At 32.7% G+C, this 17,015-nt stretch overlaps 1 protein-coding gene across 1 annotated transcript in view; it reads right to left on the bottom strand.

Moving 5' to 3' along the window:
• The window catches only part of LOC148284100 (uncharacterized), a 32,429-nt gene extending 18,187 nt beyond the window's left edge, over window positions 1-14,242 (bottom strand). Inside the window, exon 1 of the mRNA XM_088242693.1 lies at window positions 13,070-14,242. Within this exon, the coding sequence (XP_088098819.1) occupies window positions 13,070-13,843 (774 nt within the window). The 5' untranslated portion in view covers window positions 13,844-14,242. The remainder of the gene's footprint in view (window positions 1-13,069) is intronic.
• Between the last annotated feature and the right edge of the window lie 2,773 nt (window positions 14,243-17,015).

Below are 17,015 nucleotides of genomic sequence, written 5' to 3' on the forward strand. Positions count from 1 at the left end.
ATTCGTAATATTTTTTATTTTATTTACTAAAAGAAAACAACAGCCATTAATAAATATTTACAAATAAACCAAAATTATAGGCCAGTTTTCTATACATTAATAAATACAATATCAAAAAAAGAAAGAAGAAAGGCGTACGTTGAAATAGCCACTCCGCATCATTCCACACGTAAAAAATAAAGAAAATATTACAATAATAATGAAATAATAAAAAAATAAAAGAAAAAGTTTTTTGTTTTCTCGGACTTAAAAATCCTTTCGCCGGTGGATCCATACAGAGCTATTAGTCCTCCCTTTTTTCTTCTTTCATATTCGATAATAATAGTCACATTATGACGATTTATTTCTCTCATATTCGTTAGTATTTTCCGTATTCGTCGTCACTCCTACTCCTAATGCAGCAGTGTCCTATGCACCCTCATGTTCGTACTAGGGTTTGATTATAATTTTATTTTATTTGTGAAATTCACAGAGTGGTACATTAAATAAATACAATGCAATAGGGAAATATCGCTTTTTTAAAACAATAATGAACTAAAATGGGCCAATGAAATACTTTCGAGTAAAAAAAATAATTTCTTATACTTATAGTAATATTAAAATTATTTTTTTATTTATAATTTTGAATTTCCGCGAAAACGCTTCATTGCATTGTCATTCCAGCACGAACTTCGTATGATGAGACCGTCGTATATTATTTCACCGCATTTATTCACATGCATTAGTGGTTTTACAACTATTTTTTGAGAATTATGTCTGGTATTTATACTGTTTAGTACCCAGATGCACAAGGAATATATCATTTACAACGTCAAAATCTTTCGTAAAAACCACGCGACAATAACGGCCCATGAAAAAATGCCGAACATTGTAGACGAACATGAATCTTGACGTCACGATCAATCATGGCACGTTTTCGTGAAGGGGTATTTTTTAACAGTTTTATTTTAAAAGTTATGAATGACAATATTTTTCCACAATATCCATATTGCTTTTGAAAATACAATTATAAAAAAAAAACATTTAACATATTTTAATCCGTATTCGTAGTAGGTGGTATTTCCCTATTATTTAATCGTATTTGCAAATAAAAAAAATGGACATAACAGTAACATAGATGATGATGAAATAATGTCTGAACTCAAAACACCAAAATCTAAGTCACTGTTTTTGTTGTTTACCGAATATCTTAGCGTATTTAAATCATATTTAACTCCGTAGTTTTAAGAAAACTGCATACCATCTATTATTTCTAAGTATTATATTTCGCTATAAATAGTTTATTACACAAGATAAGACCTTTAAAACTTGAGATCGTATTTTAAATTGAATAGAGACTTTACACCTACGCCAATATACCAGGGGCGGCATACATGAGGTCAACGAGAGCCTCATTTTAGATTTTCATATATGTATGTATAAAGAGACACACCATAATCAAGATCTCACATAGTATTGAATACACAAATTCTAATTTATTTACAGATTGTAGACACGTTCTTATTGATATATTAAGCATAAAAATATGAGAAAGAAAACACCAAATATTAGTTTAAAAATTATTTAATAAAAACAAAGTATAATAAAAAGCTTATTTGTGACCCATGTAAAATTTATTGATTTTAAAAACGGGGTGCATAGTACGTAATTTAAAAAAAAAATGTTTAAGACATTCCAGAATTGAAAATTCGCGAAAATACAAGTTTAATAGGGAAAGAAAGTATATTTATTTAATCAAGAGTACATAAGTATATTTATTTAAGAACCGCATTTCACTCAACGATGAGCCGCGGCTCTCGGAACCCCATTTGCCCATTTCTGTTATATATTACTACATACTCATGCCTGTATGTAATACATTTAACAATAATATTATGTAAGTACTTAGTACTTAGGTACGCCCACACTTTATATCCTACAAAAACATCATAATAATATGTAATATTTACATTTCAAATACATGGTTAGGAAATTTTGCTATTTCGTATTAAATGTTAGTGTACCAGAAGTACCATTTTCCGTATTTTAAATTTTACAATAATGGGTGTTGATATAATTTGTGTCCATTTTTTCCAGATTTAAAAATAAGCACCCAAAGTAAAACAAAATGGTAAGGGTTATACGTCATTCGAAAGAAAATTTTCTGCTATAAAAGATATTGTGTGTGCTTATACGTTACATAGGCATACTGTTTTATTACCAGGCGCAGTTGGTTAGACAGCGGACTGTGAAACTGGTGTCGCTTGTTCGATTCTTGCCAGTTGCAAGAAGAAAAAATATATATTTTTTTAATTCTCAACTTGTCTAAATTTAATTATTACCGAATGGAGCTTCTCGCTACTATCTGTGGCCCTGTTATAGGTCCTGTCGGATATACAGATCTGGTGGCTTCTAAAAAGAATTTCAAGGCTTTTAAAAAATTTTGTAATCATTTCGGCGAATTGATCATGTCCAATCAATTTAATCCCAGTCAGTGAAGAATTCACTTCCCTCTCTTCTCAATCCAATGAAGTACATATTATGTACTTCTGGATTACTTTCTTTCAGCACAAAGATGCTAAGGCTACCGGATTTCAGAGAGCTCCTTCGGGCAGCTTTTCTCGTTTGACAACGAGCAAATTTTCCGTGTATGTGGGCACCGCCAAGGAGACTTATGTCCTCAGATGCGGTTTGCGGTATGTGGTGGGTAAGCTGTCTTACTAAATAGATTAAATGAACACAGTCGAAAGTTTGATATTAATTATTGTATTTAGTCCGAATTAGATATGTACGTATATATTTTTATTTTTGTCTTTCGGTTGAGATAAATTGCGAGGACAGAAAATTTTGATAAATAGGTGTGCGAACATTGTTTTCCTGTCACTGTTTTGCAGTTGCCTCCCGATACTGTGCGAAAAAGACAACTGCATGTCAGACCTTTTGTTAGAATAGACAAAATCGACGTTCCACTGTACCGTTTTCCGCACCTCAAAACTAAACCGATTTTGTTATTTTTTTAGACAGAATAGCGGAATAAAATTTTCTGTATCGGTATGTTTTGCGTTTTTCAAAAATAGTTATATTTGTATACCGAGCGCCGTGCGCCCGAAGACAGCAAATAAAACCGTGCTGTTTACGGGTTCGGATGGTTCTAGTTCCCATAGTAAACATTTTTTTGAACGAAACAATATAGTGACACGCCAATAGTAAATATCTTTAATCTGTAAAAAGAGCTCGGTGCTGGCTCGGACACGTAGAGCGAATGGACAACGAAAGAACGGCTAAAAATATTTACAATGCCAATTTTCATAGATGCAGAAATAGAGGAAGACCGAGAAAGGTCATAAGCCCTGTAGATGCCTAGACTTTTATATTACCTTCTCTTAAATGTTCTTCATCTCTGTTGTAATATGTTAATAATAACGTGTTTTTCAAAACGGGTGGTATGAAAAAATATAGATGATGCGTATTATTCCGCTTTTACTTTGCATTTGACTTAACTAACCCTAAAAAAGTTAAGAAAATGATTCAACTTCTAGATATCATGACAATTGATCAGAGAATCAGATTCAATGTTGTTAATGAAATAAACAAAATTATTAAAGGAATATTTCCGAGATATTTTCACAATAAACTAAAAAATAATGAGTTCTTTCATAACTATGCAACAAGAGGATCTAAAAATATAAGACTGGAAAAGAAATCAAAAGCAATGTCCCAGAACTGCCTTATGTACAAGGGAATACAACTATTTGAGGAAATGCCAGAAAGCATAAAAAATGAAATAAATGTAAATATATTTAAAATTAAATGTAAAAAGTATATATGTGAAAAATATTAGGTAATATATAGTGTAAATAGTGAATATAATTAATGAAAATGTACATATGAAACAGTGAATATTATAAATTAGGATATTAAGTGTATATATAATAGTGTATAATAGTGATAAATAATGTTAGAATAAGTATAGATGTAAATATTGTGTTGTAAATATATATTAGACTATGTTAATCATAGAACTAAATAAGATAAATAGTAAAAAAATAAAATAAATGTTTAAAAATGAAATGGCTTTTTTTTTCTTAAGGTTGTTTTTTTCTTCTTGCGGTGCCTTGTCAGTTCCCCCTGACGTTGACGATCACTACAGCGAAAGCATCTCGATCCTGCGCTACTCTTATATTCCGCAGCCAGGACAACTGCTTATTGGATGTACTCGCCATAGTGATTCCTGGAAAAAGATGACCAGGGTGATTTCCCGTTGCCTTCTCTGGTGGATTTTTCTGTCGTTGTTACCTTCCCCTCGGAGGCACCAGAAACTCGCCTTTCATCCTCTTGTTAACTTCTGTGATCACACCGTTATGAGTATGATCCCATTGCCCAGGGTTCGCGACGTGGACGCTAACGAGTTCGACTAGTCAGTAGCGTTGCCGGTAGAATGCAACTGGGCGTTCGCAGCATTTTATAGAATCACACCCTCCGGCAAGATGTGACTCACTGCGAAACCATTGTTATATAACCTCTTTTCTAGATATTAAAATCGCACATACTTTATACATCAGAAAAATCTATATTTATTAGAATAATGTGGAAATTTATGCTTGTTTACTTAAAATTCCACCACAGAATCACAGATAGGTGAAATAAAAAAAGATTAAGTTTTGCTATTAGGCGTATTTTTTAACACTTACGTATTTTTTAATGTCACAGTAGGTAATAATGTCACCAAGTTAACACATTATATACTTTCGCCTACTTTCGTATGCATACTTAAGTTGTAAAAGAAAAATAATAGTGATTTCACTACTTTACAGCATGACCAGTAATTAGCACTTTCGCTCTCGAACTGACTTCTTCGAACTCAGTTATTTTGGGTTGAGTCTATTAAATAGGATTGTCTCGATTTCGAAACACGTAGTTATTAAATATTTCAGAAAAATCCGACCTACATTAATAAATGTTTTTGCATTTTTACTTCGTCAAAACCGAATAAAGGTAAAATTGAAGAAACTTGGGTGCTCAAATGAAGACAGAAGGGTAAATGTTACAATGTGTAAAGTGATGATTTAAACCAGCCAATAACAGGTCATTAGCCCTGTAAATATATATGCGCTACCTTATTACGATACGAAAGGGTTCTTTATCTCCGTTGAGATTGTAAAAATGTATTTCCTCGGTCACTTGGACCGTGACTCTCGTCTTGAAAACTTGACAAATTCATTTCGTTCCAGAACCAGGTCAAAACGGATATAAAGGATAAACTCTGAGTGGCATTCTTTGCGAATATTCCCGGTATTAATTAAATTCGAAAATTATAAAGATTTTGTAGAACTGAAAGAACCTGTTATTTAAGATTCTTCACCAAACACGTTTGGTGCATTCAGCTGGATAAAAATGGTCGATTAATTTCCGATTATTTTTATTCATATTTTGGAAGACAACCGTTGAATTAATTGCTCGTAAATTTCTCATAATTAAAGTTGGTGATTTTTTAAATGAAAAAGCAGCCGATACATTGCATGATATAGAGCCTTACTTATAAACTTGGAACAAAGTTACGGATAAGCAGTGGTAAAATAAAGACGGGAATACCATCATTATTCTACCAATATAATAAAGATGGTATTCCCATTCTTATTCTACCATTATGCCTAGGCGTAACTTTATGCCAAGTTTGTTTTTGCCCATTATATTTTTACGGCTCCTTTTCACGCCTAATTTCTATTAGTATCTAATTAGTGTTCTGTGATGTAATTCACCAATGGAATGTTATTCACCACTGTAATTAGGCCTTCTAGCCTGTTGTGGTGCAAAAAAAAGTTAAAAGTTAGAAAAATAAATACATAATTTATATAATGCTCTCATTAGGCACTCTGCTTAGAATATATTGTACAATACTTTTGTATTCTTGGCTCAATATAGTTATTAAATTTGTCTTTACATTCTTAGCTAAAGCATCATGAGAAAAATGATTGTGTGTATTTTTAATAAAATTATAATTTGCATAATTATTTTTAAAGTTTTGACAAGAAAATTTTATCTATTGATCCCGTTTAAAACTCAATTATATAGCACAAAAAAAAAATGATTTGCCTCTGTAATGCAATTTAAAAAAAAAACATATTTTCTAAATCTAGGCGCTTTTAAAACAGCCTTAAAAATTTAACGACCATTGTCGATTGCTATTAAAAATCTTGACTAACAAATTAAACCGTTTTAAAACTATTTCATCTTTTCAAGCCTAAAAATTATATTTTGTAGGTACTACTAAATAAATAATATTCAGTTACTGTTATACACTCAACAATTACATAGAGTATCTACTGATCAAAAGCTCTTCAAAAGGCTTTTCAAGTATTTTCGGTGAGCGCGTTATTTATTATAGTAATTAAATTAATTGCTCTCTGCTACTGCACAGTTTTTAATATTTTTTTAACTTACTGCCTCCTGCAACCTCAGTGCGGTATGTAACACTCAACACGTAGTCCGATTTCATTAATATAAAGTTTATATTTGAAGCACTAACTTTGTGGTTATTCATTATAATAAAATAAATAAAACAACTTTGTTTTTAACCACTAATATTTTTATTTTTTATTATTTATTTTATTTTTTATAATAATAATTTTTCTGAATTCGCAAATCATCTGATATAAAATAATCATAACTTCAATAAAGACACTGGATTAAAAGTACTTCATGTTGAAAATAAAATATTAAAATTAGACAACTTAGAAATCTTAGAAATTAAAAAAGCGATTCATAATAAGAAAACAATAATTAATAACCAAATAAACAATATTTCTTTTAGTCCTCTCCTGTCTTACTTCGAAAATAATGATATCAGATTACCACCCGTGTAAGAAAAAAAAACACTTGATTTATTGGGTCCACGTGTAGTATTTAGTGAACATGATATAAATAAAATAAAAAGGAATCAATTCATTAGTTACGTAAACCTTGACAAAGAAGCTTGTTTGCTTTGAAACCGGTCGGTGAAAAATAAAAATTAGTGGTTAAAAACAAAGTTGTTTTATTTATTTTATTACAATTTCATTGAATTTAAAAACATAACACAGATTTGTTTATAAATATAGTGTACGTTCGTTTTTTACATAAGTACGTGTATTTAAAATTATGCACAATACCTTTTTAAAAGACATGATTACGGTGAAACTTCCATATTCATTTGAAATATATTCCTAAAGATCTTATAAATAAGCAATTTTATGTAGAAACAGTTTTTTCAATTTCTCACATAAAAAAAAAAACTGAAATTTAATTACTTTATCAGTTTGTCCAGACCCAGTAGTAAGAAGCGGCCTCCGTGGTGTAGTGGTCAAGATGCTTGACTCACACACGGAAGGTTCCGGGTTCGATTCCCGGAGAGAACACAAAAAATTGAATGTGATTTTTCTCAAGTCTGGGTGTTCTGTGATGTATTTCACCGCTGTAATTGGGCTTCCTGGCCTGTTGTGGTGCAAAAAAAAAAACATTACGATCTGACTTTTCTTCATACAAACGTATTCCCCTATTTTCTCCCTTAGTGTGGCACTACATTAGTGATTTTTTAACACACATATAAATTTATTATTTTTTGGCGTGTCTCTATAGTATTACATTTTAAATTAATTGTTTCTTATGGGAGCTAGGACCATCCGAAAACCCTTAAAAGCGACCAGTTTTATACACCGTCTTCGGACGTATGGTATACAGATATGATAAATAACTTTAGAAAAACGCAAAAACTACCGATACTAAAAAAATTCATTCATATATTTTTTCTAAAAAACAACACAATTGATTCAATTTTAGGGTGAGGAAAACGGGACAACAAAACGTCGATTTTGTCGATTTTAGTTAGACATTTAGCTGTCTTTTTCGCATAGTACCGAGGAGTCATTTGCGAGAGAGTGACAGAAAAACAATGTTCAAATACCTATTCATCAAAATTCTAAGCCACCGCATTTCCTCTTAAACTAAAATTTATTGCGGAGTAACGGAAGAGGAAAAAGTTTGTATTAGAAGGAGAGTCGCCATCTATCCAAACATTAGATAAGTATTACCAATTCATGTGAAAGTTTCACCAGGGTAAAACTTATCTTTATTATTCAACTCAAATAGGCTTTTAAGAAAAAAACTGGTCGCTTCAGAACGATTAAAAAATAAAATTAATTGTAATTAAAGCAAAAATGCTCGGTGTAACGACACATTTAAAGAATAGATATTTATACCATGAGGTAATAGAACTAGACCCATCGGAATATACCGATGTACCTACTCAAAACTTGATGGTGGGGGGTCGGTAGTGTATCTTTGTAATCGCTCGGGAGAATTTATCTTCAGCTATACCGTCATGGTAAAGTATGACGTCCTTAGCTTTCCATTGTAATCGCGGCCCAGGGGTGATATTCCGGTTTAAAAATAGCACCGCAGGTGCACGTCTAGGAACAATAAAATATTGCAGCGTAAAACCATCTTTAAACTCAATATTTCAGATCCACCTTGTCAGGAATCGAACTTGGGACCTCTAGCATGGTAGACTAACACTACGAAGTGAAATAATCTCCGCTCGATTTTTTTTTCCATATTTTTTACCTGAGTGTATCGAATCGAAAACACTCTTCCAGTGTTCTGGTTCTATTTTACACACAGAACCGTATTCTTCATCCGCCAGAACGCTTTCTTCGAAAGTTCTTTTAACGATTGTTATCATTGCTGTCAATAAACATAATGTGAAAATCACACGCCTCATTGGAATACATTAAATTTTGTTTAAAATCAGAATATTTACGATTTTATTACGTTCAATTATGAGCATTTTTCAATTGAAAATTGGGTAAATTTATAATACACTTAAGTCAATATTGAGTCATGTTTGTCTTTATTTGAATGCCTTTAGTCGCTCAAATATATGAACGAACACTTTTTCTCTCTCTCTGAAAGTCATTTTCTGTTGTTTTTTTTTTATCAAATCAATCACTATTTTCCTAATAACTCACTTCTGAATCCTCGTGTTTGTAAACCCATATGTAGGCTTTATTATATTTGCTCCACTGTATTTACTTTTAAACATTTTGACTTGTTTGAATAACATTAAGAAACTATATTACGTACTGGAGACGCGTTCCCAGTCGTAATTATGATTTTAAAGTCCTATTCAATAACACGACATTGTGTGTACTTTACTTGCAAACCCCATACCCGAACGTACTAAACCTTCGCATAAATTAAGGCTCAGGTGAATATTTATGTAGCTACACACAAGCTTTATGGTAAGCGACAGCCGTTTAGTAAATCGACGTGTATAATGTACGCTTTATGACATGTGAAGTTATTACTGACATGGCCAAGTTTCTTACCCCATTTACTGTTTAAAACTCCAGGAGGCTTATTCTGTCACAATTTCGTTTCGTAAGTTCATTCGTTCGTTATATATCCATCTCACTCTAACCCAATAAAAATATTTCGCTCTCGTTCCCTTCCATACGATACAAAAAAAATTACGAAACGAATTAAGTACAGAAAAAGACCACAGAGGCCGTATTCTGTCACAATTTCGTTTTGTTAGTATGTTCGTTTCTCATATATCCACCTCACTCTAACGCAATCAAGATCAAAATTCCCGCTCATACGATACAAATGAATTTACATAACGAATTAGATACAGAATAAGGCCCATCTAGATTCCGAAAGTTACAAAAGCTACAAGCTGCAATACAGTTTAAGCAAATAGAAAAAAGTATTTTTTATGTACAGATATTTCTCTTCGTGGTATAATCTTGATACTAAAATCCACAAATTTGGAATCTAGAAGAATGGCATCTTGGATATAAAATTTAACATATAATACTAATTGAATTCAATTATTTATTAAATGTTATTTAATATTTGTGTATAACCACTTACCGACTTTTCTATGTCTACCGGTTTCGAGACGTGTCCGTCTCTTCATCAGGACACCAATTAAACCAACATGCAAACCCCACTATACACTGTGGAAGGCATCACCAACAGACGTGAGGTTGGCAGAGCCGAACACCGCTTTGGCCCGCAACGCGTAATCCGATGCAACGTCAGCTCGGACAAGTTATTAAACGTCGTGCATCGGAAGAACATTCACATTTCATCTTGGCGTTTCGTGTCGCCCGTCCACCAGCTCCTCGCCAAGTGTTCGCTATTGTAAATTCTTTCTGTACAAAATCGTAAGGATGTAACTCGTGCGTATTAACTCAATAAATAACTTCAATTGTAATCCATCTTTCTCATTTAACATCAAATCAATTCACGCGCACCCATCCATACAACCCTTCACCATAGTTTTTACACAAAAATATAAAACCAATAAATTATTTGTGGTCCAAGGACCTTTTTACAGTGATACTGGATACGTTATGTTGCTTGTAAGTATGTTTTTTTGTATCTCAAAAATGTTTAATATTGATAAAAACGTATGTTTTTTTTATGTATATAAAAGGAATAACCCGCTAAGCCTCTATTTTAGAGGCTTATCGGCAGGCGGCAAAAAGAGGATATGAAAGGAACTTAGGAAAAATACACCAAAACATCCAAACCAATTGAGAAAAAAATATTTCTTACAACTGACGGGAATCGAACCCGCGACGCAAGTTTCACGGTTGGCCGTCTAACAGACTGCGCCTGTCGATGATAAATAAAAATATTTAACAGAACAAGACGATATAAAATGACTACATTTTTTTTTCAAGATATCTCGTACTTGGCTCGGTAAGTTTATAAGGCTTAGTAAAACTCGGGCCGAGATGAATGGACAAGGGATGCGGATGTTTGTTTCTGGAAGCCAATCCCGGAGATTGAAACCAGATAAATATTTATATACAAAAACCAAACAATTAACCGCAATGAAGTGAATCCTACAATTCTATGGTGTGTCACAATATTTATGTCTCGAGTTTAATTACATTATGTAAAATTTCATAATAAATAGTTAACGTACCAATACAGTCGTCTCGAGTTTAATTATTTAAAGGGTTATAGCAAAACTAGTTATCACTAATTGTTCGTAGTTTGGATGTTCTTATAAGTAAAGAATGTGATAAGTTAATATTTTGTACATTATGTAAAATTTCATAATAAATAGTTAACGTACCAATACAGTCAACTTCAGTGTTTTCTTTTCGAATTCCAAACAATTAAGATTAATAATTCTTGATCTAACCATACAATGTGTTCTGTTTAATGATAATATCAAAATATTATAACATAATATTCCTTTCATAACCGCAACGGTAAAACATTAATTTTAATGAAATCGTTATAATGTGTATGTACTTCGTGATATCTGGTTGACACTAAGTTATGTGAATTCATTCGAGTGCACGACTTGATGTTGAATATTAGACCCATCATGAAGACAACCAGTTGATTTATCTTAAAAATTACCCGCCTGAAGCCATCATACTGACAGGAATTAATGATTTTTCCAACCATTTTATTATTCTTTTCGAGTCATTCAAACCTGCTTACTTTAAAATATCATTATTCGATATGTAGGAAGGTCATTTCAGCCGTCAAGTACCTTAACTATCAACCAAAAATCTGTTGAAGAACATCGAGACATTATATAATTTGTAAGTTCAATGCTCACGGCATGTATACACACATTTAAAGAAAATCGTTGTATTCAATGTTGATTCTTGTTTTTCAAACTTTTAATACAGGTCGTTCTGTTTTATTGTATTTTATTATTTTATTTTCACGCCATATTTGAATATTAAGTTAGATATAAAATAAAAAAAATATAAATCAACTATTTGTAAAACCAGTTACGGAAACAATAATTTGACAAATTTTTAAACTTATTTACACATAGAGTTTTCGGCATCATTAATTTGGTAGAAAAATTATTAAAACCAATAAATAAAAAAAACTATGGTTTTGAAAACTTGGAAATATTTTGGTAAATCAATGTACTATTTGTAACTATATTTGTCCAAAAATTTTTATTGAATTCAAAAACCGCATTTCATCTACTCATTTTTTTGGTTTAAATAATTATAAAATAATCGTCGAGGCAAGACCAAATAATCAATTTAATTAAATAGAAGTATTTGATTGTGTGGTTTTCAGATTAAAAGAAAACACGTTTTGCAAAAATGTTTGCCGTATTGTGCCCCAGTAAAATAATAATTAAGTATGCACATGATCAATATTACAGTTTATTGTATTTGCCTCTTAGATATAGTTTGATCTGATATAGTAATAACATTATTGTTTGTATTGGATACAGGTTGAATAACCGATAGTACTATTTTTGCACTACCGCATGTTTTCATTCATTCTTCGATAAAAATACTATTGTGCTAAATTCATTTGATTAGATGATCTAAAAATAAAATAACGTCAGGTTAAAGAACTTCGCTAACCGACATTATATTCTACGACATCAGGAAATATGAATGTTAAATATAAACGCTTTCAGGATTACTGAAAACTTTTATGAAAAAAAACTTTACTTCAATGGTACGTGAATTAAACACGAGTAAATAAATGTATTTCATATGATTTTCTCTCAGAGCGACAAAACATATATTTTTCGCTTCATCTCAACAATTTATGATTAAAACAAAATCATAAATTATTCGATTGTCATTTTAATACAATTGAAATTTTAATACATATTTTAGCAATTACGTATTCAATTCCTGCTATTCATTATCTCTGGTTATAAGTTCTATTTTTTTTAAACATATTTGATTATGCTTGAATGAATTGTTTTTATGTGCCAGAATAATTGCGCTAAAAAAATATTGAATAATTAGAATTATTTATAAATCATGATCGATCTGAAATACCAATCTGTTTTCTTATAATATGTTCTGTTAAAACATGTATTTGACCGTTCACATCAATATTAAAATATTTGTAAAGATTGAAATATAATGCTTGAAAACAAATAAACTTTCACTGAGCTTTTTAGTATGCAAATAAGGTTTAATTATTGGACAATCTCGATTTATATGAAATAAATTTGAACAGCTGGAATCCACCCAATTCGGATAAATCACCATTGTTTAGTTAAACAATAATAAAAACATGCATATACACTCACCCATTCTGAATCGTAATCTTCCTGCGAAGGATCATCATTAGAAAAATCAGCTTCCGTTTCCCTATCGGACCACCTGTCATCCGACATTATATAATGGTTAACGAGGTCACTAAGCTTCTGCGGCTTTTGCTCGATTTCGTCATGAAGCATCCTGATCTGCTCCTCCCTTTCTTCGTCGTAATCTTCTTCCTCATTTTCGTCGTAATCATCAATTATGTCTTCTTCCTCCTCGTCGCCAAAGTCTTCGGAGTGCCTCACTCTCAATTCCTGATGGGAAGGCACGGAGCGGGCGAGGATTTTCCTTGGATTTTCCGTGAAGGCTTCGGGGGTTTGTATACTTCTGCTTGTCGCGTACTTATCGATCGATTTACTTTCATATTGATGAGATTTCAATACTAATTCGCTGGCGTTATCGATCGGTATATCCGAATAGTCGACTTGCCTTTTCGCAAAATCCTTCGTTTTAGATAATTTTTTGAAAAGGTAATCCAGTTTATGAAATCTGTCGTGTCTGAGTTGACGTTTGTCGATGAATTTATCCTTTTGTAAAAAGTCGATGTTCGCGGGCGGGCTAATTTCGGAACCGACAAAAGTCTGTTTTGTGTCTGACTTCTGTTTGTGGTTATGGTTGTGGTTGTCGAGTGTCCGAGTTGTTGAGCTTTCGGCCGCGAGCCCTATACTTCCGGTAATGCACAAACATAAAAACAACGCGAGCGGCAATCGCTTAGCACTGAACATTTTTAAATAAAAAAATACTTTTAGATGGAAAGACATCACGCTATTTTTATGTAGCTTCGCATATATAAATAAAATACGAAATATACAAAAAGTCGAGTAGAACCTGAATTTTTTCGCGCGCTTTTCAATGGCTTATGTCTACAATGTTTCATAAAAGGGACTTTTCTTCTATGTTCGACCTACCATCGCTCGACTTTTCCCCAAATCGAGTAAAATTATTCCCGGGGTTTACGCGCGTTTGAGAATGTGTTGCGCAAAGGAAAAAAGGAACGCACTACACCCGCGAAGCGAAGCCGGTAGCAGCGCACTGTGCGGCGGCGGCACCGAGACTGGCCAACCCGGGACCGGACTCAGCAGACTAGAGGCACCGCACTGCGGTGGAGAGTGGAGAGTAGAGAGGTAGACAGTACAGCGGAGACGGAGACTGCAGACTGTAGACTGTAGTGCTGCCAGTGCCAGTGGCGGGGACATAAGCATCTCCCGATTATAATAATACACCGCGACCGATAAAACACTAAACACTTCATGTCTGGCGGGAACGCTTTGTATTTACATTGAGATGCGCTTAGGTGTTCCACTATCAACTCTCACTTTTCTGTGGGTGTCCAATAGTAATTATTATATCCAAGTAGCAGTGGCGAGCGGTGATTTTTTATAGGTAATCTACAAAAAATGGTCATTCATTTGTACCTACATATAAGTACATAATACATAAGTATGTAATAACCCCCTCATAAATGTGCAAAAAAATAATTCTTCGATGTCCCCCAACTTTCCCATATGAGACATATTTTCAACTAATGAAGGTACTGGATATTAGACAATTTAAAAAAAAGAGTCATTGACACTACAAGAGCAGATCCCAGCAGAATGCTCGTACGAAGTTTTCTTATAATTTATTTTTTTTAAAACCGAAAACACGTACGACTTCCGCTCAGAGAATATTTCTTTTGTGGCCCTAAGACTGTTCAATGTCCTGGATGAACATATTAAGTTATCCAAAACGAAAACCATTTTCAAGAGAAGTGTTCAACCGTGGGTTTAGTCTAAGGGAAGAGACCATTGCAAGAGACTGCTGCGAAACATTGCATATATTTATATATGGTACTATTTGCATATATTTCAATATGGTTTAAGCAATATTTTTATTTGTAGTATTCTTTAATCCCAACTCAACACAGGGCTCTTGGTTTTATAGATTTACGTTGTTATTTTTCTGTAATATGTGTCCTTTTATGAATAAATAAATAAACAAATATTGGTTAACATATAAATTGTCTTTTTTTGTGGTTCTGTGAAAATCAACTCAAACAACAATTATTATTAACTTCGCAATATGCGTAGCTTCATTCTAGACTAGGGTTGCCATATTTCGCTGGGGTCTCGTCGGGACGTTCTGCAATGGAGATATGTAGTTAAAAAAAAGGAAATTTCACAACGGTTTTTCACAAATACAATAGAAATGTTTTTCTTACATTTTATGTGGTGTTTCTTGCGGAAGAAGTACCGCTGGCCATATTTGTTCTATGACTTAATATTAACGTAATACTACAATATTGATTCTACAGTCCCTGGGCAGCTATTGTAAACGGCTATCTTCATCGGTATATACTGAGACGGTATAAACTAATATCGATATTTATGTAAGGTGTGTATATTTGTATGAAAATTCAAAGTATCTTCGTCGCTAACCGGTAATTGAATTTGCTTAGAAAAAAAATTGTAAACATATTATATTTTTCATACAGAAAACTTAATTGTACTTTCTAGATAAAATTGTAGCTAAATTTTAACTTCCCGTCAGAATATGTACCCTGGCAGCAGAATACATTTTTTATCATTAGGTTTTTATGAGCAGGAATGGAATTACTGACTTTTACTCTATCGATCCAAGTTCAGCTTCCATGAAGTTCTTTAGATACATCAATTGCTGAAAGCATTTTCCACCTTATTTTCACATTCATAGTCAATACGGCAGTGTAAGATTTTTTTTGATTGACAGCGTTGCGCTGTGTAAGTTTAAATTGGGACATTATAGGTTTCATCGGGACACGGGACAGAAGACTCAATAACGGTGACAGTCCCGATATATCGGGACGGATGGCAACCCTATTCTAGACTTAAGGTTTATCAAAAAATACCACAATGACATTCAGCAGACATTTCCACTAGGATTGAAATTTGGAATGTCAACATTGCGCACTAGGCGATTCCTTTTCAAATGAACAATGCCAAAAACGGCCACTTCGAACGCCACATATCCCATGTGATACGTAATGTTATGTTACGGTATCCTATCAAAGAAAAATAGTCCTTCGGGAATAATGTTCGAAATACTAGTTTCAAAATAGAGAATCTTCAAATCATATTTGTAATCTGCAAGCTTGTTTTAGTACTAAAAAACCGCGACTGAATTAAAGATGTAAACTATAGTGTATTTTTTTGTATGGAAGAATAAGCTGAGGTAATCGGCTAGTTTCGTCGTTCACTGAGAATGGGATGGGCGCGATGGGCGCTGTTTATAGATATATTTTTTTTGTAGGAAGATTTGAACGGTGGTGGTGATTTATAATAAATAACATTTTTTTCCCATGAACATAGTTACTATTGAACATTATTATCGAAAGTCAAATATAATGGGAAGCTGCGTATAATCACTTATTTGAACGATTCGCCCCTGCTAAGTAGTCGTTTTAAAGTAATATCATATCAGTTTTGTCAAATGACCGGGTTAGAAGTACCCACACACAGGTACCGGGCGCATTAACATTACTAGTAGGTAAATTACTAAATGATATTTTAAAATACCCGTTACAGTTCCAAAGGTACAGAAAATAAAACTTTTCGGGATAGCGTATTTTACAAAATCAATAAAAAAAAATTCTACAATGTTTAATATCACAGAACAATGAATGCATAAAGGTAACAAAAACAAAAAGCAAATACATCCGGGCTAAATGTTTTAAATTTTGAACACCAATTCAATTATTGATAAAATAACACCTTTCGTTCTCAAAATTGATTTTCTGCTACGTTTTGATAGTGTAGTTGGCTTCATGTGAAAGAGCTGTACATAAAACCTCCATTTATGTAAAAAAGTTCATTTTTTCAAATTTGGGACATAACGCCTTCATCCACTAATGTCTTCAACAGTTTTTCAACTTTCTCATAATGTAAATGTTATATTTGAAGCACAAACTTGTTGTTT

This window comes from Micrasema longulum, unplaced genomic scaffold (assembly GCF_059751315.1).
Source record: "Micrasema longulum isolate JH-2025_06_02 unplaced genomic scaffold, ASM5975131v1 h1tg000155l, whole genome shotgun sequence".
Taxonomy (NCBI): domain Eukaryota; kingdom Metazoa; phylum Arthropoda; class Insecta; order Trichoptera; family Brachycentridae; genus Micrasema; species Micrasema longulum.